Genomic DNA, 22816 nt, shown 5'->3' with positions numbered 1-22816 from the left:
GCCTCCGGCGGCTGGGGCTCCGCCCCAGACCCTGGTTGCTCCTCTCGCTGCGCTCGAGTCGGAAGTGGGAGTCCTGTAGCAGCTGGTGATCCTCGACGCCCGACTCGAGCGGAGCGAGAGGAGCCACCAGGGTCTGGGGCGGAGCCCCAGCCGCCGGAGGCAGACCCCCCGTCGAAGAAAGAACGAATTAAATGCATTGGATAAAGAGAGTGTTCGTAGAAGTCATTAGAAGGAGCGACGGTCGGTCTACAACCACTGGTTCTGTGGGGATGTTAGTGGTTTCGTAAGGGATGAGGGAGGAGGGAGGGGGACTTACCTTTTCGAACTGGGGGTCCTGAATGAAATTGCAGAGCACTTTCGAGCCTGTTTGGAGAAGAGGATGGCCTGCGACGCTTGGTAGAGTTAGTAAAGGGCCGTTTTTTTGCAGTTTTTTTTTCAGGGAGGAAAAGGGGTCACTTACATTTGGAGGAATCTCTCGAGACCCTGGCGACGCTGTTCAATGACATCGTCCGAGAACCGGTTGGTAAACACTTTGCCGGGTAGAGGAGGAATGGTCACACGGGTGGACTCGCGCTCGAGAATCTCCCGGAAGTACTCGAAATCGCTGTATCGGCGTCGCACCACCGAATGCTTGAGTTTGAATGCGGGGATATTTGTCTGTACTCAGTTAGCATGCTACGAACCACACACGAAAACACGGGACTACAACTTACTCGACAGACGATCTCGTAGTCAGTATACATCTTACGGGCCACTCCGTGGGTCTGCGGGTTTCGCACCTAGAACGGGGGTTAGTGATCTGGGGAGGGGGTGTGCCTCCGGCGGCTGGGGCTCCGCCCCAGACCCTGGTTGCTCCTGCTTCGCAGGAGTTTTTGTGCGGGGACCGGAGACGTAAACGACTCGAGCGAAGTGAGAGGAGCCGGGGGGTCTGGGGCGCAGCCCCAGCCGCCGGAGGCATGGGGGGGACCACGACGTACTTCGATTTCCAGGAAGTTTTCCGGTGCGCCGTAGATCTCGTCAAAGGTCTGTTGTTTGAATTGTGGTCGCACCTCGAATCGTTTGGGGTCGTTGGATTTGGATGTGTTGCCGGGCGGCATGGCTGTGAACTTTCGGGCTGGCGGAGGCGTTTGCATGGTGCGGTTGTGTGTGGAGTGGTTTGTTTGTCAGTTGTAGCAACACTGGAATGACTTGTTTCAATGGTTGTATTGTGGATTTTACAGCTGTAGAGACACTGATTGAACCGAAATTGCGATGTTAATTATGAAACGGGAGATTATTATCGGCGGAGTGAACTGCGACAGAACGGCCGTGGTACGGAAATAATCGTTTGGGGTCTATTCAGCAGATGGCTGATGAGGTCGTGTGAAGTTCAAAAAATGGAGTTTGTAGGTCAAATAGCGCAAAATCACAGAGTTAGTCACTGATTATTAAGTGGAGGTTGAGTTGATGATAAGTGGAGAAACGGTCAGAGAGCGTCTGATGAGGTTTAAATATAAGAAGCCTGTCGATCACCGGCAGCAGGAACATGAGTCGTGTCAGGTGACTTGGAGATTCTGTCAGGGGGATATGCAGGTAATCAGGTTCTGTAAACACACATTCAAATTATATTTTGTGTGCTCAATCGATAGCAAGAGCAATTGATTAGGTTTGTTTGACAGCGTTCGAGAATTGTGAAGTGTGGTATACTCGAGCTACGACAGTGATTTGTGGAGTGGAGTTCGTGAAGTGGATATCGCGAAGTTGATCTCGAGACTGTTGCGTGGATTGGTTGTGAACGGGATCAATGGTGCTGCAATCATGGGAGGGCACTCAGGTGAGCTACCTGACTGCTAGTAAGGTCGCGATCCTGTGTATTTGTACCATGTATTGTGACCAAATGATAGTTGGCAGTGACAGGGCTCGGATCATGAAGGTGATAGTGGAGTGGATAGATGGAGGGTTTAGAATGGATCCAGATGAAGTTTTGAAGAATAGTTCAGATGGTTTAGAGAGTTCGAATGAGCGAGAAGGTGTAACCAGGTTGTCATGGGGCGATCTGAGAATCTCGGATCTCAAGAAGATACTAGTTGGATCTGGCGGCTCTCTAGGGTCTGATGTCTATAAAACGTTCATTACGAATATATGGACATGGGACTCATATGACGGGCTATTTGACTTTTTCCTTGGTCTTGACAAGTACCTGGTTAGTCCTTTTAAACCGGAAAGCTCGCAGAATGACGGCGACGAAGACAATGGTGATGGTGATGACGATGACGATGAAGATAATTATAATGGCAACGAGAACGACGACGACAATGATAATGAATACGATAGTAACAATAGATCTGGTGTTAACAGGGCCAGAGATAACGCCAAACAGGCCCGAGCACCACGACTGAAATTGGTGTCTAATTCAGTGCTAGGGAACTTTTTCCGCAAGTGCTTCCTAGCGTTTGAAAGGCTCGAGTTCGATAAAATGTTGGGTTTATGGCGCGATTTTGAACAGTTCCGAGAGGAAACTAGAACTATTTGGGAAGAAATCCATCTTAATATATACAAACGAGGCTCAATAAGAGTCAGAAAGGAAAGCACTCCATTGAGTGATAACGATGAACTCGCTTCAAATCCGTCTTTCCTGATTCCTCAGAGTCCGGGTGAAGAAGACCCATCTGAAAAGTGTATCCCTGCACTGGCACACTTAATTAGCGGCGACAATGACAGATTTCGCAGCAGTCCACTTGCCAATAACAAGGATGGCAAGGACAATAGCAATGGTAGCGGTAGTCACTCAAGCCTGATCAATATTAAACTGTCTGATGAAACTATGGAAGCTATTTTCGAAAATCAAGTCGACCAGTTTCAGAAACACGGTTCGATTCTACCCAAGCATGTAGTATCTGTTATGGAAGAACTCGTCCGTATTCAGTCATTAAAAGGGTCATTACCGCCATCAGCATACTTCCTACAGTACCTTGAAGCCTGTAGAAACCGAGACCACGAAAAGGCTTTTGAGAATTTACATAGATTTTACGATTATTCTATGGACAGTCGAGGCAAGAGCCATTATCAATACGCCCTTTTCACACTGGCAACGCTACATGCCGAGTTCAACAACTCTTCAGAGGCCATCCGGGCTGCTCAAGAAGCCATTGCTGTGGCCCATGAGAACATGGATATCGCCTGTTTAACTCAGATCTTGTCCTGGCTCTACAGCTACCTACAAAATAACCCTCACTGCAGTCTACCTGTATCACTAGCATCAAAAGAACAAATCGGCCAGTTCCTGCTCGCCAAATCCTGGGACGTCTCACCCCTACTGGCATCTCTTTCATTTCAGAATGACGTTATCCAGGTGTTAGGCAATGGCCGGTCTGGACCACCTACTAATCTCACCAACATTTTCGAGTCCCTTATAAAAGCATCTTTCATAAACATTACAACCAATTCTCCATTAACCATGGCCAGTCTAAACCTCGTTCAGTCAACCCTCTGGAACAGATTGGGTGTAGACGTTGTATCTGATATGTACCTCGACAACTGTCTCACTCTAACCACACCAGCTAACCCCAGCTCGTCTCTTCACTTGGGTAATTCGTCGGCATACCTCCAAGCAGCCTGTATCAAAGCACACAAACTACTTTTACAGGGTCACGTAACAAAATCATTCGACCTGCTCAACTCTTTAAAACCCCTGGCAGACCGATCAATCGCCTATCAACAGATCTGGCTCCCGAACGCCCTTATTCTCCACATCTGGCACGCTCTCAAAGAAAACCGACTGGCTCAAGTCGATATATACATCCAAAGACTGACCGGACTGTTCATCGCCAGTCCCTACATCACCCACTCGGCCCAACTTGCTGAGATCGAGCTCGACCTTCTCAGCGGAAACACATCCCGAGCCATCGACAAAACCGTCAAGTATGTCGAAACGTCCAACGACCCCAACACCGACATCCTCTTCCAACTCCAGTACATGATCCGGCACATTCGAGCCCTCTGCAAATCAGGACGACCCACTCGAGCCTTCTCCATCACACTCCGCTGCTTCCAAATGGCCCAGAGAAGTGCTCTCGTACCCGCTGTCCTCGAATCTCTCATACTCCTCACCACCATCCTCATCAGCCGTCAAGACCACCGAGACGCTCTGTCCATTCTCGACACGCTGGTGCCAAAAGTAAGTGCTTGCGACGCTGCCTCCGGCGGCTGGGGCTGCACCCCAGACCCCGCTGCTCCTCTCGCTTCGCTCGAGTCGTTGCGTGGGGGGTTCCCTTCTGGAAAACTAACAAGAATACAGGTGCTGGAGTGTGGATATGTGTCACTTGTGAGTGAAGTTTATGAGAATATGGCTGGTGCGACTGTCGGGGTGGCATCAGGCGAGCCTGAAGACGTGGCCAAAGTGCTCTACGAGAGAGCCTTCAGATACACCGTCGAGGCTGCCAAATGTAAGTACTTTCGGTATGAGAGACGCTGGACTTGGCTAACGAAAGACAGACTTGGAGCGCGAGAACAACCTCGTCCGGCTGCTGGAAATCTGCGGCAAGCAGAAGACTCTGGCTCAACTCCTGGAAGACAGAGTCCGATTAGAAAAGATAGAAAGCATCGCAGCCACCCTCGAGGACCAGCTCCACACCAACACCAGCAGAATCCAAACCGACAACATCCATTAATAACCACCTGGGACCCGAAGCAACGACTCGAGCGAAGCGAGAGGAGCAGCGGGGTCTGGGGCGCAGCCCCAGCTGCCGGAGGCACCAGGCCACAGGGAGTATCAGTCATGAAACAATAAATTAAACCTCCAACGCTGGTATATATATATATACTATGTACAGTAGCTCGAGCGGAAGAACGGGCTATAAAATAATAATTAGAGTATCAAGGTCCCGGAGGAACCTTGTTATTTTGAAAAGAAGCGGACAATGAGCTCCCAGGTGCCGAACATGATGATGCTGTTGGGCACGGTACGGAGCAGATGGGGTGTCAGACCTCCGTACATGGACAGGAAGCCCTCTTCTTTGATGATGATGCGGAAACAATTGATGAGTCCCTTATATTTGGGCTTGCCGTCTTGCATTGGAGCCTGTCGGAGTCTTGTTCGAACGACCTCGTGTGGATAAGTCATTAGTGAGGCCATGAACTTGGCAGCACCGGCAGCACCAGACGTGGCACTCCATTCCAGAAACGAGTCCCAACGGGTCGATGGTACACCTTGGTCGATTCTATGCTGTTCTCTTCGACGGATAAATCCCTTCATTTGCTCATACAAAACCCATTGTAGCGAGGATTCTACTACACCTAGATATGAGGCAGATAGACCTCTATATAAGCCAGCGATACCCTCGTGCTTGACGACTTTGACTATACAGTCCCAACTATTTTTGTATTGGCGTTCTCCAGATGCTTTTGTGGCCTTGTCAAGCTGGAGTCTTGTCTTGACAAGCCAGATGGGATTTGTACAGGTCGAGGTGACAATACCAGCAGTGGCAGCTGCTCCCAGATGCACCCAGGTCTCCTCTTTTCCATTGTTAAAAGTGGTCGAAATAAAGTCCTTTCCAAGTCCATAGGTGAAGAAATTAATGGATCTAGCAGGAATCACACCCACTAAATTAGGTCCTAGACCTTTGAATAGAGACCGAGCTCCCTCGACTTGATATACAGATTTGATGATATGAAATGTCTCGTACACATGACGAGATGCTCTTCCTATAGGACCCAGTGACCGTCCTGAAGCTTTTAACCCACCGGATCCATACTGAGATCCGTATAAATCACTCTGAAGACGGGTTTTTACGACATCCAGAGGACTTGTAAATAATGCACCAGCCATACCACCAGCACCACCGGCGAAGAAATGCAGCCATGGACTCACTTTAGCGGTTTCTACCTTCCTGTGTTTTTGTCGGGGAAGTGTTGGCACAACCGGAATAGACGAACTGTTCTCATCGCTCGTCATATCCTCTACTACTGGTGGGGTATTCAGACGGTGAACCGCATTTATCGCACTGGCGGCAGGATGTGCCGAGTGCGAGTCTTTCATGCTCATATTCGCTCTTTTTAAACCTTTTTTCAAACTTTTTTCGTCCTAGTGGTAATACAGCTACCAATCCGATTGAATCTATGGATCTCTTATGATACTAAATCGCACAGATCAGCTCATAAACACCACTACCACTACCACTCTCTTTATCAAAGATTCAGATGAGGTGATCCTAATTACAAAACGAAAGAATAAAACCAAAAACCACACAGCTCGAAAAACAACAAAACGAACAGTCCCTTATCTACCACTGACTTTCCGTTTCCGATATCAAACCCAAAACTTTTGAATAAACTTTTGCGCCTTCAACAGACAAGTCCCAGTACCAAGTGCTCTCAACTGCAGACTTAATCGCTCCACACCTGTATCTTCCAGCAGCTGAGAAAATCTAACTTTAAATCACAGAGTTTCTAAAACCAACTCCGCGAACCAACAGCCTGCCTTTTTCGATTCAAAACTGTTCAAAGACAGGAAAAAATAAATTCTGATCCACTCACAGTTGAAATAAATAATAGCCTGAAATATACCAGTTTGCCTCACTTCCTGATATGCAAGCCACAATTTTTTTTGAAACTTTCCAGCCTCACGCACCACCGTTGCACCATGCAGAGCCCCTGCGCCAGGACCCTGTCCATCGGACCCTTCCTGCCTCCGGCGGCTGGGGCTCCGCCCCAGACCCCGCTGCTCCTCTCGCTTCGCTCGAGTCGGGCGTAGAGGATCCAGTGCTAGCTCGCCAGGAGTTAAACCGTAAAACGTAGAGACCCAGACGCCCGACTCGGGCGAAGCGAGAGGAGCAGCGGGGTCTGGGGCAGAGCCCCAGCCGCCGGAGGCAGACCACAAAACAGAAATCAGAGGTTATCAGTACACATTTTAGGGATATTTTATTTTGATTATAAACATGGAATCGTTTAAATGAAAGTCTCGTAAGCAACAGGAGCGATGGTCTCGGGAGCAGTCAAGCTGATGGTGCGGGCATCTCTTGGCTTGGCGGGTTGTCTCTTGAGCTCAACACGCTCACCCTTCTCTCTGGCCTCGATCTTCTTGGCAGCGTTCTCCTTGACTCTGTTGAGGAACTCTTGTCTGCACTTGGAGTGCTTGACGTGCTCAACACGGAGGTTGACACGCTTCTCAATGTATCTGTTACCAACGACCTTTTGGACAATGACACCGACAGAAGACTTGGTGATGTTGTAGACAATACCGGTCTTACCGTGGTAGAACTTGTGGGGCATACCCTTTTGGATGGCACCATTGGCCTTGATGTCAACGATATCACCGACCTTGTAGGTCTTCAAGTAGATGGAAAGAGGGATAGTTCCGTGCTTCTTGAAGTCACGAGAGAAGGCGTAACGAGTGCCAGATCTGTAACCGCGACTGTTATTTTGTTAGTATGGTGTTGGTGTGTAGGTGGTTTAGACTGGCGAGTAAACTGAATAATGAACGAACAAGAAAAAAAGTTGAGAAAAATGGGAAATAAAACGAGGGATACAAAGTGGTAGAGTGTGGTGAAGTCACTATTGACTTGTCGGATGTCGTATTCTAAGTGCCTATATTGGACACAAATTCTTCAGATTTTCAAATACATTTCTCACTGACGTTGAATGAACCTCGAACATTGTTGAAAAAGAGCTTTAATGTGAGAAACGACGCTCGAATAAACAGAAACCCATTTTCTTTATCGAAATTACTGAATAGTGATTAAGACTATTTTGTCGACCAAACTTTGTACTAGTTCGTGAGGCCTTTGACGTCGAGTATACTTCGTTGACAGACGCTATCGAACCCAAAATTCTCTGATATATTCTTCATTGCCTCGTTCATTACTCAACTCGTGTCCAGTCATCGCGTATGGGCTTACCTTTTACCCATTTTTGATGCTTGATTATTTCGTTAGGTGATGTGAAGTAGAAAATCCAAATCGAAGGTCAACAGTACTATGGCTCAGTTGCAGGCTGTAGCACGGCGGGTGACGATGCAAGAAAAGAGTCGGTTTGAATTTTTCAGTGTAAATATGAGTCCACTCTTTGTACCACTTTCCTATTTAGGTAATTAATCTAGGGCACGCAAATACCCGAACCCTATAGACCCTGAGTGTCCATCAGGGTCCACGGTGCCTCCGGCGGCTGGGGCTTCGCCCCAGACCCCGTGGCTCCTCTCGCTTCGCTCGAGTCGGGCGTCGAGGACCCGGGATGATTGGGTTGGGTGGTTGAGCCAGTTTAGGGTCTGCTAGAATAGATTTTGGCAACTGAAAAATAATATCTGTTAAACGGGGTCGGACAGTTTTCACAAGGACATAACTTCATATATTTCTAACTAATTGAAAATATCGAAAGATTTATTAAAACTATATGGTGATTGGAGTCATTAAAAGTTATTTCTAGGATTATAGCTGTCCGGGAAGGTTGTTTTGACTGGGGTAAATGAAACGATCGACATGACTAAAACGGGGATCACCATCGCTGAAGTTATCCTCGCGATTGTGCCAAAACCTGTGAATAAACTAGAAATACTGGACTTCGTTTCGATATAAATGCAATTGGCTAATTCTATTGATTGACATTCAATTCTAACAGCTCATGGTCCAACAGTTGATTTTATCTTGATTTTCTGGACTTGAACTTCCTATTTTAACATTGCATTTCATCTACCAGCATTGGAATTCTAACATTGCATTTTACCAACATTGCATTCCATTTAATTGTTACCCGGCATTCAACTCACTTCAGAGCCTCCACTACTATTCAATCCAAGCTCCTAAATTTATCAAACTATAGAACTTTGAAATCTATATCTTTTAAATCCCACTTCAATCTAACAGTCATAAACGAATGCTAAGCGGAGCTTGAACTTCCTTGCAAATCAGGGTGATCTCATATATATTTTTTACAGAAAAGACATTTCTACTAAATTATTTTTGTGTTAAGTAAAATGTTTACTCTTCGTCCTCCTCGGCAGCAGCCTCCTCAGAAGCCTTGCCTTGGTTTCTTCTCTTAACACGACCAGGACGGCCACCACCGTAAGGAGAGTTAAGGGCGAAATCGATATGCTTTTGAGAGTCAAGACGGACAAGGAATGAAGGAACGTTGACGATTTGCTTACCAACACGGATGTGTCTTTGAGAAATGAGGACACGAGCGTGGTGGATAGACTTGGCAAGACCAAGCTTGAAAACTTGGGTTTGGAGACGTCTCTCCAAGAAATCTTCGATACGGAGAGCCAAGACGTAATCGAGCTTCATCTTGTCTTCACTGAGGACACCGACACGCACAAGACGTCTGATAAGGGCGTTACCCTCGAAAAGACGCTTGGGGTCCTTCTCATCACGGGTCAAAAGGTCACGGGCGGCACGACGAATCTTAGAAAGTTGAAGAGCAATTCTGTAGATTTCTCTCTTGTTCTTAAGACCGTATTCACCGTCGAGCTTGAGCTCGGCGTCCAAACGGGCGGAGTCGTAAGCTCGCTTAGGGACTGAGTAAGTCTTGGAGTATCTTCTTGGGGCGGCTGCATATTTGTTAGTTTATGTTTTTTTTCACTTTCATGAGTGGGTAACTAGGTTAGTGGATACTTTTCGAATCATCGCGAGCATTAGCATTATCAAAAATAGTTTTATCGTCATAGTCGTCTAGATTTCATAAATTTGCTGAGACAATGTAAACCAACTACTGACCATTGTAGTTGTCTATTCATGTTATCTTTAAAATTCCAATCTGTCGATAGTACGCTTTTGGTCGATATCTGATCCCTCATACAAACTTAACGTTCAAATCGAGATTCAAATCAGTTTTCAGTTTCCAATAAACAAGAAATAAACATCAAGACTCCCATCAGAGTCTCAAACTCTCGTCGTATTTAAAGCTCGACCCACTATTATCGTGTCGTAGCCTGTCGTTCAATATCCATATTTCGGAGCTCGTCCTCGCTATTCGTTGATAAATGATAAAACCATTCTTGCAATGCTGTCTTGATTCCCGTTGTATCCACGTTCTACAAACTCTCACTCTCTCAAATTAATACGTACAAACCATGTTGGACTGGCGAAACTGTGTTTTGTCGAGAGAAGCTTCGAATTCCTACAGGAGAACTTGATATTGTGTATCGTGCTTTTGGTGAAGCGTGAACAATTTGACAATGTGAGTCGGCGCATGTTGCGTGTGCAGCACAGTGACTGTGAAAAGCCCGTACATATTTCCTAAATAGGTAATTATTTCACACCTAACAACCAAACGCTCACGTGACAAACCATACTACCAGGCTCTCCTTTTCACACTCTCCGTAAATAATAAGCCTGACCGTGTCCCTGCGTAACGACTCGAGCGAAGCGAGAGGAGCAGCGGGGTCTGGGGCGGAGCCCCAGCCGCCGGAAGCAGGTCTGGCCCGGTGCGCGTCGCCTCCGGCGGCTGGGGCTCCGCCCCAGACCCCGCTACTCCTCTCGCTTCGCTGGAGTCGTTTTGTGGGGAGGATGAGCAGGATTTTGGGGATTTGGAGGAAGGGTTCAGGGTCTTGGTTTGCATGGCTGATAAGATAAGATAGAGCATGCAGATTGATTAGGGTAAGGGTGGACATTTCAATTTATTAATCGGTACAGATCAGGCTGTGACATTGTAGGTCACAGATGGCTGGTTGATAGTAGTGAAGTGAGTGTGGTTTGCCGGAGGGAAGATGGACCTGGTTGTCAATAACAAAGAGCTGGCGACGCCGAGGATCCAGAAACTGGCTCGCGATGTGGCAGTCAAGTTTTCTTTACAAATCGAGGCTCCGAGCTTCACAAAATGTGTCGTTGAATTGGTGAAGAACAGCCTCGATGCAAGGGCCACAAAAGTTGCTGTCACTCTGGATCCAAAGCTGCTGAATTTCAGTGTTAGTGATAATGGACATGGTATACCTGTACACGATATGATCAATGTGGCCAAACAGAATCGTAAGTGAATTAGTTTTGACTCGGCAGTGCAAATCGGCCGCTGACTTTAGGTTACTACTACACTCTGGTTGTGGCGGTGAGGTTGTATACAAGTTTTTCTGCTTCTGAGACTCAATTCTGAGGATAAAGCCTTATTGAAAGTATACTAACAGATACGGATTAGATACCTCAAAGTATGGAAGCACGAGAGCTGTATTTGGATACAGGGGCTTGGCACTGGCAGCCATAGCCGAGTCGTCGTTGCTCGAGATAGAATCAAAGTGTGCAGGTGCAAGTGCTTATCAGATCATGGTACACAAAAACAAAAAGCGCAATTTCAAAGCTGTAATGGGTAACAAGATTATGAGACTGGCCCGCCATGGCACGTTTGTGTCAGTGTCAGATCTGTTTGATTCTATGCCCGTAAGGAGAAAGGTAATGTTGAGTAATAACTGGAATACTCATGTGCAAGAACTTAAATTTCAGCTTGTGCCACTGCTGGTCCAATTCCCCGACGTCAGTTTCACCGTATATCAACACAACAAGACCAGTTTGACCGAGGTTTTCAACATCGCGAATCCTGCCAATTTAACGTCGATTTTATCAATTACCAGTGTGGTAGAAGGTACTAGTGGCTATATACCTAGAGAAGTAGCTGTTTTGCGAGCCATGCACAACAGTGCTGTTGCTCAATGGGATCGCATTGACTATGTTGACGACTCTGGTGATTTGGCTGTATATGGGATTATTAGTAGACAACTTGTCCCAGCAGCACCAACAACTTTCCAACATATTCTTATAAATGGAAAAAGACTAGAAAGCAGCTCGAAACTGTGTCAAGAAGTAGATACTCTTCTTCAGGCAAGCGATTATTGTTGTGGAGAGCGGTCCAGGAGGGGGAAGCAGAATTCAAAAAGTCCGTTTATCCTGTCAATTAAAGCATTACATTATAACCCAGAAATTGAAGATTTCAATGCTGATGCTAGAAATATTCTGAAAAAAGTATTGGTGACGGCTGTCTCTGAGTGTTTGATTGCAAGAGGATATAAACTGAAAGGCGAGAGGTTACTGACGAAAAGGGCGTCTGAAAATAACCGAAAGATTGATATGAGAGTATCGAAGAAACAGAAAGGTAAACAGAAAGGAGAATCCGGAGAGTCACAGGCGCATGATAAAGAGAATTCTGGAAGCGGCAGCTTTGATTTCAACGAGCATTTACAAGAGTCCGCTGGGATTGAAGCCACAAAAGTCAGTGAACCAGAGATTCCATCACTTTCATCAGAAACCTCAAAATACTTCTCTTCTTTTTCACAAGAATCATCGTCTCAAAAGCTTGTTAAAGAAGATATAGAGAATTGTGAAGTTATTGCACAAGTTGACGACAAATTCATCATGGTGAAAATGAGAGCCACGAGTGAGTATCCAGTCCTCGCTTTAGTTGACCAACATGCCGCGGACGAACGTGTTATACTGGAAAAACTAATGACTAGTACTTTTAAGAGTCAGCATGAAGCAGTGGCTGTGAAGGCTCCTATCAGAATAGAGGGTCTATCAAACGACGACTTGACCCTTCTCGCAGATTACAGACTAATATTTGAGCAATGGGGTGTCAAATACGAGATATCGTCTGCTAGTCGTAGTGTTGCAGTGTCACACTTGCCATTGCTTGTGGAGAGCAAATTTGAAGACGCCAGCTTTGTTTACAAACTTGTAGTTAGTCATGCACGAGATTTGTTCTATGGGAAAGTATCCAAGGCTATATGGATACCGCAAAGCTATAGTACTCACAAAGTTAGTGATATGAATAGTGAATCTGTCGCATGGCCAATACTGTCTAGATGCTGTCCGGTGGTTATTTTTGATTTGTTAAACATGACTGCCTGTCGTTCTGCTGTGAAGTTTGGCGACAAACTTTCACTTTCTGAATGCAAACTCTTGATTCGCGACCTTTCCCTATGCTACTTTCCTTTCCAATGTGCACATGGTAGGCCGACTACCGTTCCTCTGATGTCCATCTAACGAACACGCTAATCAGAGAGGATTTATTTATTTATTACTCTTGTCTATTAATTCAGTAATGGAATATTTATTTATTATTTATTATAGTTTCATAAATTCATTTAACGTCATTAATCATTACCAATTTAAATCTAACAAGCTCATATCTTCTGAGACCACAGCATCGAACTTAGCTATAGCTCTTTTTCTCGAGTAATAAATAGGGCAGTCCCCAGAATCACATCGGACTTCCATGACAGGACTAATACCAGAGCAATTTCTACATATTGCTTCTAGCTCCAAAACTTTTTCCTCACTGTATTTTATTCTTTTTTGAAGTATCAGCATCGAACCAGCAGGATCTTCTCGACACTCACTGCATATACCATCATTAGTTTGCTTGTCCTTGCAGATAATACACGAGGCAGATTTGATATAGTTTCGCAAATTCTCTCCTTTCCCTTTAATAGGCTGGAATCTTATAACTTTAGGCATTTGGTCATACCACGATTGAACATTGGCTCCCAAGATATTAAAAATACGCTCTAACGGAGGGATCAGGTTTTTCTTGATATAATAATCAGAATCAAGATAGTAGTTCGCATTGTTCACCAGTTCATCTGGTGACACACATCGGTCGACTAGTCGAGACCCAGGTGGTCCGCTAATGACGACATAAGGGACTCTCTCACGATATTGAGGTTCTGCTCTTTCATCTTTCTCCATCTTTTTGGCACTAACTGCTGCTCCTGGTGGCAGAGTCCCGCCCTCCTTGTAAGTACCCATTCGTACTTCTTTCGCAAAACAAAAATCTTGAACCGAAATGTTACCAGTCATAATCTTTCGCCATTGCTGATGCAGGAATTCTTTTACTTTTGATAAATCAGATGTCTCAAATAGCAGTCGAAGTGCCTTTTCTTCGATCTTCTGTTCTGCTGGTGTACCGTCTCTTCGGACCGTCTCTATACCTTTAGCATCAAACACAGGTACTTTCTGATCAGGTGTTTCATACATATACCCCACGTATCGTTTCTTCGTCAATAGAACACTCCCCATATACACCTTTTCAAACTTGAGTTTGATGGGAGACGGATTGATACTTGTAATATAATTCGCAATGTCGTTTCCAATCTCAAATGCTTGGTCCTTAGATTTTCCAGGAAGATGAACGAAGATACTATCCGTGTCTCCATATACAACTTCAGCTCCCCATTTGGTAGTCTCACCTATGATCCGAATAGTATTCTCCAGTATTTCTCTCGCACTGAGAACTATACTATCAGCAATCTCCGCACAGGGCATCCGTCCAGAATATGTTGCCGATGTATAACCATATGTTACATTTGCAATCAACTTCAGAGCCAACTGCCGGTTATTCATCATATTCTGAAAACCTGGTTCTTGATCGAGTTTCATTCCGGCTTTGACCATGACTCGTGTGTCCAAAATTTCCGACAGCATTTTGGCCAATAATGACTTTCGACGTATTTCCTTGACAAATATTAATCCGTTCGGAGCAATAGTCAAATCATCTTTCAATACATCTAGAAGCTTAGAATCGACATCCAGATCGATCACACCCAGTTTGTTACGACCTCTCCAAAATTTTACCCTACCAAGACAGGTAGAATAACAATAGTTATAGGCAATCACAATAGATGGATACAAGGACTGGAAATCAAGCACAAGAACCGGGCTTGTATAGTAACCAGACAAAGGTTCCATGACAAGAGGAATATGCTCCAAAGCATTCTGTTGGCCAACCTGTTTCTTGCTAGGTGATATCATAATAAAGTTCTCCTTTTTGGCCAATCTAGTCATAGATGACTCAACCTTGTACTGTGAGCCTCTTGACAGCACAGAGTAAAAATCGATTCCCAAGAGTCTAGCCTGTTCACTATTCCTCGTTATTAGATGTTGGTCATCTATAATCTTGATATCATACTCTACCCTGGAGAGATAATAGTTGACGACAATTTCCAAGTAAGCAATTAGCCCCGATTGAGTCCATTTAGTCAAGTCATCATGGTTGTAATGAGGGATCCTATCATGTAGAGTGTGAAATACAACATTTTCAATTGTATACTGGAGTAGATTCAGCTCGTGACGAATTACTCGCCATATATTCAACATATGACGGCCAGTAACCCTAATTGCCGAAGCTTGCGTATAACCCCATCGGTCGTTGAATTTAGTGTTTGTGTTTGATTGTACTCTTGATAGCTCCACACACAAATCGTAACCAGAGAAATTTTCACGTCCCCGTTCGATTATGTATCCTAAAGATGAGTTGTGGATCTCATAACCACTTAAAATATCCGGGTCATAATACCTAACCAATCTAACGAACGTATTGATCAGCTCTAACTCAGTATCAACAACTTGTACTAGAGCATGTTTAGAGCTGCCAATAGATTCCAATTGGTCATACAAACTGTCATCCCCATAAGCAAGCACGCCAGATGCAGACTTTTTAGGATCTAATTCATCAGCAAAACTGTTTTTAAAGCCCCAAAATATCATACTAACAGGATCATGCTGAGGATTCGGCAGCTTTCCTGGCCTGGTATTAACATGTACTTCAACCACGAGAACTGACATTTCACGGTCACTAATGTGTTTTCTAATCTGGCTTGTCTTCTTCTGGGACGCAAACTTGTATCCGTAAGGGTTCCATTGAGTTGGCCCGTTGATCTGAGAAAGAAATTGGGGTTTATCTGCACCTGGTTTTCTAGCCTTTTCCCTTTTGGCCGTGGAAGTTGGTGATGCTTTTGTCCAGTCTTCAACTTGCTGTCTTGATGGAGGTAGAGGTAAATATTGAACCGTTCTTTTGGGACGGTAGTGGAACTGCTGGTAACTACTCAGGTGATATTCAATCGGACTAAAGGATGTCTGGTCAGAGAAATCGAATTCTGGCAAATCACTCACGTGGTCAGATTTCAGACGAAATTCAACACCAGCATGCACGAATGGGCCCTCAGGTACATCTTCCAGTTTACTGAAATATGGTTCTTTATATATAACTGAAGGTTCACCCAGCTCTTCCATAGTTGAAGCAACTTCTGATCTATTGGGTGCAGATACGCAAAGACCAAGAGCACTCTTTATATGAAATTTCTCCAAAATGGACTCCAATCTTGAAGCTCCATGAGAGCTGACACTAGGGTAGTCGCCTTGCGACAAGAGCACTAATGATGATTTTCTAACAGCAGCATTGAAATCTTCTGAAAAGTAGGAGAACGATGAATCGGTAGTATCTCGTCTCGAGAGCTTAGATTTCTTCTGAGAAAGCGAGAAGCTATTATCTTGAGATAACCTTTTCAATGATAGTTGTGGCACCCTCTCAATTTTTTCCTCATTTGCTAAAGCATTTGGATCCTCAATATCCTCATCTTCGGCTTCATCTGTATCTGATCCCTTATCATCAAGAGTCTGACCGTCAGCTTCATCGATATGATTAGCATTTCCTTCATCTCTTATTACAGGCTCAATATTCACCTGCTTAGGCTTTCTCCTGAACATGTAATCCACAATTTCAAATGCAGTAGGAATATAAGAATCAAACTCAACTTTGTCTACAAATGTTTCCAACTTCGGTACTGGTTTTCCTTTCGTTGCGCTAATTATCCGTTCATCCAGGTCACGTTCCAACTCCTCAAGTCTTGACCAAGCTAGCTCTTCTCCAGTACGTGTAATATCAGGCGGCGGCTTATAGGAGAGATTGCCTGCAGCATGACGTTTTGCGTAGTCCTCTCTCCATAGCTCTCTCATACTAATAAGATGTTTATAATCTTTGGGTAAAGACATTTTTCGTTCGCTTTCAAAATCTGCATGAATATTGTGCTGCATTAAATCATGGCGATTTTCAATAAAATCAGCAGTAATATCAATCTCGAGCTCCGAAAATGAGAATCTTGAAAAATGATTTCTACTGAGCATCCTGCTATTAATGTCGAGTCCTCTACCTTCTGGACTCTGAATAGAGAACTCATCTGGTAATGGTCCTCGAAACCACGCATCCGATATTCTCATCCATCCACACCCATACAAATTGAAATCTGCCAAAAACTGCAATGTGTGTGGGATATGTGATTCATAAGGTTGCATGGGGATGCCCTGAATCGCACCAGTACGTAGCAAATCAGCACATTTTGTAACATGAGACGGATTCAACAAATATATTTTCAAGTATGGTGACCATCCTACATGGTAACCGTAGAACGGTACGCCTTTGCAAAGAACAATATTCGCCACAAACACATTATTAGGGTTGTTAGGATCTCTTCGGTAGGCACTACACATGGCAGAGTTAATTGCCACATATAACCAGGCAATATGTTCTTCCACTAGACCATACGTTAGTAATCGCCACTCTTCCCCGTGGAACTGAGTCTGATTCTATCAACTAGTCCTTATCTGTACTCACCTTGTTCTGGGTTCGTTCCACCCTTGTAGCGAATATAAAAGTACGGGAAAACTCCATGGACATGAACAAGTGTGTTATAACCGGTTGAAGTGGTTCCAAATATCCGTATCACAGGAACCTGCGGTAGCGTTATATCAGATCGCATGTCCGTGTATTTATCCATATCAAGCGAACTGGGTGCTTTCTGATAGCAGTCAATGTTGTTAACTTGAATCGCCATATACGACGTGCTCAGCGAGCTCGTTCCTCTGGAAGACGAGTTTCTATAGCTGCCATTCTCACTGTCGCCAATCGGTCCAGAAGACTCTTTCGACTCTTGTTCCGACCCAGTCACCATTGCTCGCCACTTTTACGTTTATACAGTTCCTCTTCATCATTCAATATAATCACACATGGTTAGAAGTCCAATCCGATAATACCACTTTTAATAATCAGCAATTGCCACTGAAGCTGGATCAAAATCACGATTGGTTACTAACAGGAATTCAGCAGCAATCTTGAACATGCAAGTCCATGATAAAACCACCGCTTATTTCGTGCACTTTACTTCACTTGAAAACAACGAGCTCTAGCCTTGACCAGAAATCCAATTCCATGACAATTGAACAACTGATAATTACTTCTGAAAAAAACACCACAATTATCTTACCAGGACTAAATCTCTAACTATTCGCGATCCATCACGTGACCTTATCTATTAGAATCATGAGAATGCAGCTTCCTGAGACTTAATCCCACTACAAATCACGACATGAGTGGAGAAAGGGGCACCAAATACCCTTCCCCCGCTTCAAAAGGGCTCGACGACAGCCGGCGAGTGGTTGTCTACCTCAGATTCCCCTTCCCAAGAGACGGGTTCGAGGATCCGGGCCCGGTAAGTGATTATTAATGTGCCTCCGGCGGCTGGGGCTCTGCCCCAGACCCCGTTGCTCCTCTCGCTTCGCTCGAGTCGTTACGTCTACGGTTGGGCTGATTTATCTGTGAGCCTCACGAGCTTGAAATATGGCCAGCTTAACTCGAATCTAACGTCAATGGCAGGCGGAATGGAATGCAGCCAAACAGCAGGCTCTGTGGGAACAGCTGTATAGTGCCCCAAACCGGTCGGAGATTGATTGTAAGTGAAAAGTGCCCCTTCTGTGGCTAATTACGAAGGGGACTGGATAAAATAATTCTGAGACATTTGAACTAACAATTGTAGGGGATGGATTGTATGTGTGACGACGAAATCATGCCCTAGCAGCCCGGAGCACCGACTCGAGCGAAGCGAGAGGAGCAGTGGGGTCTGGGGCGCAGCCCCAGCCGCCGGAGGCATTCTGGCAGAAGAATTGTCTAACAAGCTTAGAGCGAGGATGTTTGATGTGAAAGTAGCGTTTATTTTACAGCAGGCTGCATGGCTGTATGAGCTTGAATTGGAGCAGGTCAAGGCCCAAATGCATCGGGTAACGGTTAAAGGAAAGTCAGGTACGTTAAAAAAGCGGACAATTGGGGAGAGGAATGTTCTAGGAGGTTGTTTTTAGGCTAGTACAAATGGAGAAATCTGGATATACGGGGAGATAAGAGCAGGGTGGAGATATTAACTACCGTAGGACCAGATCAGGCACATCGAAAGCCGACAGGAGGTTCAACAGTGACGATAACGGGTCGTCGAGGATCTGAGCAGCGCCGGAATAGTGCTAACGGGACAATTAAACTTGGGAGATCCAGCGGGTATCAGAAGAAGTCACCCCTGATTGGAAGCGGCAGTGGTAGCGGTGCGGGGAGTGGAACAGGCAGTGGAGTTGATCTGGGCATTACAAGTGGTGGAAGTGGTAGTGGCAGTGGAAGCGGAGACAGTCGTAGCCATACAAATACTCAGACTCAGACTCATGGCCATCACCCTGAAATTAGTTCGAATATAAACTCAACTGGACTCGGAGCTATGGCTTATAGACCCGGTGGAGGGGATATGACAAGCAGGACAGGGGTTTCACAAAAACCAAAAAATAATATCCGTCTGCCGTCTGCAGGAACCGATTTGTTTAGTAGATTAAGCTCACCAGAAGTTTCTCCCTCCGATTCTTTCTTGAGTAGTGAACGCAGACTCTTATCAATGTCGCGCAATATCCCTTCTAATTCGCAAGCACCTCCACCACAAATGACTAGCTCGCATTTTTATCGGAAGACCCACGATGATTTTTCCGATGAAGACGATCTTTACGGTTTTGATGCTAAACAAGATAGCGAAGAAGAAGACGACGGAGAAGCATTTCTACCGGTTAATTTACCTACAAAATACTCACCAGCAGTAGATTGGCCAGGAAATGCTAGTTCATCCAGTTTCACAGATCTATCTGAAGCTAGTATCAGCAAATCGGCGCTAGAAGACGCATTGAATGATTTCTCTGAAGACTCTACTCACAGTCGATTACAGCATTGATACTGGGACCCATACTTCATCTCTGTCAGTACTACTTCTATTGCTCCTATGATTACCCATTCTAATTCGAATATAGGGGTATGTACGACAGACTGGTTATGTTTATCTACTAAGCATATTATTTATTTTTGTTAATATTATTCTTCTCATGCAATAAATATGGTAATGACGACAGTCTAGTACCCGTTTAGAACCTGTTAAGCAGCTGTTAAGCACCACCGTTGAAGCTTGTTAAGCTTTGTTAAAAAATAGTAACAATCCAGTGAGCAGGTGCTAAGCTGGCATTTAGCTGCTGTTGGCCAGACTAGGACATGTGAATATTCCGAACTAAGGCAGGCGTGCCAATATCCCACGGATTCCGACCTTTGTCTGAAACTTGTATCTCCATTTTACCCGCTGTATACTAGACTTATTTCGGACATAAGCCATGTTTGGCATGACCTAACTCCTGTTTCCTGTTCCACAAGGGTTTGCAGCATGCGGCATACGGCATGAACATTGGCAGATATGTACATGACATCATTCATTGGGTGGGCTGATCTGTGCACATATGTGAGTTTATATTTGTTCTTCAGCAGAAAACCTTCGGTGCATATTATTCAACCGTCAGCCAAGACTTGAAAAATTGGTATCTTACACTTCTCTTATTCATTGAGATCAGAATAGACAAAAACGTAAAATGGAGAAGCAAGCATCTGGATCACACTAACTGCAAATATTAATTACTGGGTTTTGTTAATGTCGGAATTGACTAACAGATTAGTTAATCGACCAGTATGCGCTACATATGGGATTGGCCCATGGGTTCTAGTTTACGGATCTACGACATGTACCTCTATTTCGGTCATTTAGGGGGCAACCACTATACTTTTAGTGACGAAGTAGCGGAATGCGTCTCCAGGAAAATATTTGGTGGTTGAAGCTAAGAGACATAGAAAGACTAGCGTTCAAAAAGCTCTTTGAGCTAAGAGCAGGACTCCTTTCTCTGTGGTCAAGCATAATCTATACTTCTTATAAATACAGATGAGTTCCTCCAGATGAAGCCAATAATTTCAGATCAATTGACAACGAGTCAGGATAAAAATATAAGAGACATAACCAAAACATCACAGCATTAACACATTCATCATGCATTGGACTAATACCAGCGAGATCTACGTGGCAGAAATTGTCTTCTACTTCTTCTCTTTCATTTTCTCAGCGGTGATCCTCTTTGCCAGAGGAAAGAAAGTGTTTGCTTCATGGATTCCCATGTTGACCTTCTCACTCATGAAGTTAGTTGGAACATGTCTTTTATTGTCAGTTGCTGTCAATGTCAGTAACGGTCATGCACCAAATCTCGGAGTCACAATTGCGGGCAATGTTCTGTCTACAGTAGCACTAGCTCCCTTGCAGATTGCGTGTTTCGGTCTGCTCAAACGAGGGTAAGTACACTGTCACCCATTTTCCATCTGCGATTTCCCTATCACAGGTGCCATAAAGTTTAGAATCTCCTGCGAAGCAGGAGCTACGGGGTCTGGGGGCGGAGCCCCAGCCGCCGGAGGCACCACCCCCGAACCAGAACTAACCACCGATCCAGATACCGCTCAGCTACACCCGATTACAGTGTATCGGTTGGCCGTAAATTCAGCCGACTGGTGCGAATAATTATTATTGTAGCGTCTGTGCTGTCGTCAGTGGGGTTTGCCTACCTTTCCAGCGGAGATTCCAATGCCGCCTATTCACTTATTAAAGCAGCTCCTCTCCTCTACCTTGTTTCTTACATCGGCATTCTACTCTTTGCCTTATGCTGTGTAACTGGCCTGGCTGGAATTGCTTATGACAGTGATTTCAACATTTATCTCTGGACAGTATTCTTGGCCGCACCGTTCTATATTGTCCGAATCAGCTATTCTATTGCAAGTGCGTTCAGTGTGACATCGGATTTCCAGGCGTATCACAAATTCAGTATCTATAATGGAAACTGGAAACTGCATCTTGTCATGTTGGTACTTATGGAGTTCATTATTGTGATCATTTACAGTGTAGCCAGCACATTAGTTGAGTATCTTCATTACGGAACGAAGGCGTCATCGTCGTTCGCTAGTCATCACGAAGTTTTCGACGAAGAGCTCAGCTCGGGCACTAAGTGGAATAATTAGGTATGATATAGATTTAATGAAGCAGTATATTTATTGTATCCCATTAAGGTTTCCAGAGCTCAGCAGCACCCGCCGAATCTGGTATTCAACCAACGTTTCGCTTATAATGCCGTTAAGCTAACTGCAGTCTATCCGAGCCAAGCAAGCCAAGTCAGGATCTTCAGGTACACATCTCTATCGGCAAAGCTTGAATGGCGACAGGGTCACATTCGGAGAACATGCCGATTCCTTAGTAGCCTGAGAGCTCCGCTGGTGGATGTGCCTCCGGCGGCTGGGGCTCTGCCCCAGACCCCGTAGCTCCTGCTTCGCAGGAGATTACAGGGGAAGAGGGACGAACGGTTCGAGCACAGCAAGAGGAGCAGCGGGGGTCTGGAGCGGAGCCCCAGCCGCCGGAGGCCGTGTGGCACCACCTGGTGCTTTCTGGGGTAGGGACCGGGACTGTTGGTTCAAAACGGTCTGTACCCTACCGGGTCTCGAGGTCGAAAACACTGCCCACTTTATGTGCCCTGTGCCTGTACGATCTTGGTGGAAAATCGTAGCGTGGCTCCAAAATACGATGCCAAAGAGGTTTTAAAAGTTTTTTCACAGCAGAATTAATTTTGATTAGGAAACTTATCAGCAGGAAGATACATGACATGCAACTTAAATCTGCATTCCCATTTCCGGATTTGCTTTTTGTGACCAATGTAAAGTGATGTAATGTTTTCGCTTAGGTAATTTTGGCCCCTTTCTTAGTCATCGGGTTTTGGCACTTCTAAAGTAAGCTATGATCTTCACTGTAGAAGATCGCAAGACACAATGTAGATCGATATAGGAGATGCAATTCACGGTGGCCAACTTAAACTAAATCTTTACACAGCCCTCTCTAATTATTTGATATTTAAAGTCGAAACCATGACTGGTTTTTTTTTTTTTTCAAATC

The 22816-nt window shown here is 45.0% G+C and overlaps 6 protein-coding genes across 6 annotated transcripts; 2 read left to right on the top strand and 4 right to left on the bottom strand.

Annotated features, from left to right (window-relative positions):
* Positions 1 to 1906: 1906 nt before the first annotated feature.
* APC5 (anaphase promoting complex subunit 5) lies at positions 1907 to 4768 on the top strand (the record flags this gene model as incomplete). Its single annotated transcript, XM_018881376.1, has 1 exon — positions 1907 to 4768. One exon carries the CDS (start codon positions 1907 to 1909, stop codon positions 4766 to 4768), a length of 2862 nt encoding a protein of 953 aa, XP_018734669.1.
* Positions 4769 to 4876: 108 nt separating this feature from the next.
* RIM2 (Rim2p) lies at positions 4877 to 6022 on the bottom strand (the record flags this gene model as incomplete). Its single annotated transcript, XM_018881368.1, has 1 exon — positions 4877 to 6022. One exon carries the CDS (start codon positions 6020 to 6022, stop codon positions 4877 to 4879), a length of 1146 nt encoding a protein of 381 aa, XP_018734668.1.
* Positions 6023 to 6924: 902 nt separating this feature from the next.
* On the bottom strand, positions 6925 to 7248 carry RPL21B (ribosomal 60S subunit protein L21B; the record flags this gene model as incomplete). The annotated part of the gene is made up of 1 exon (XM_018881356.1): positions 6925 to 7248. One exon carries the CDS (start codon positions 7246 to 7248, stop codon positions 6925 to 6927), a length of 324 nt encoding a protein of 107 aa, XP_018734667.1.
* Positions 7249 to 11222: 3974 nt separating this feature from the next.
* Positions 11223 to 12932, top strand: MLH3 (mismatch repair protein MLH3; the record flags this gene model as incomplete). Its single annotated transcript, XM_018881345.1, has 1 exon — positions 11223 to 12932. One exon carries the CDS (start codon positions 11223 to 11225, stop codon positions 12930 to 12932), a length of 1710 nt encoding a protein of 569 aa, XP_018734666.1.
* A 117-nt stretch (positions 12933 to 13049) lies between these two features.
* Positions 13050 to 17213, bottom strand: REV3 (Rev3p; the record flags this gene model as incomplete). The annotated part of the gene is made up of 1 exon (XM_018881334.1): positions 13050 to 17213. The coding sequence occupies one exon, from the start codon at positions 17211 to 17213 to the stop codon at positions 13050 to 13052; it is 4164 nt and encodes a 1387-aa protein (XP_018734665.1).
* A 110-nt stretch (positions 17214 to 17323) lies between these two features.
* REV3 (Rev3p) lies at positions 17324 to 17674 on the bottom strand (the record flags this gene model as incomplete). The annotated part of the gene is made up of 1 exon (XM_018881324.1): positions 17324 to 17674. One exon carries the CDS (start codon positions 17672 to 17674, stop codon positions 17324 to 17326), a length of 351 nt encoding a protein of 116 aa, XP_018734664.1.
* Positions 17675 to 22816: the final 5142 nt, after the last annotated feature.

This window comes from Sugiyamaella lignohabitans, chromosome A, assembly GCF_001640025.1.
Source record: "Sugiyamaella lignohabitans strain CBS 10342 chromosome A, complete sequence".
Classification (NCBI taxonomy): domain Eukaryota; kingdom Fungi; phylum Ascomycota; class Dipodascomycetes; order Dipodascales; family Trichomonascaceae; genus Sugiyamaella; species Sugiyamaella lignohabitans.
The sequence above is the reverse complement of the archived record's forward strand: the minus strand, read 5'-3'. Positions and strand labels throughout refer to the sequence as shown.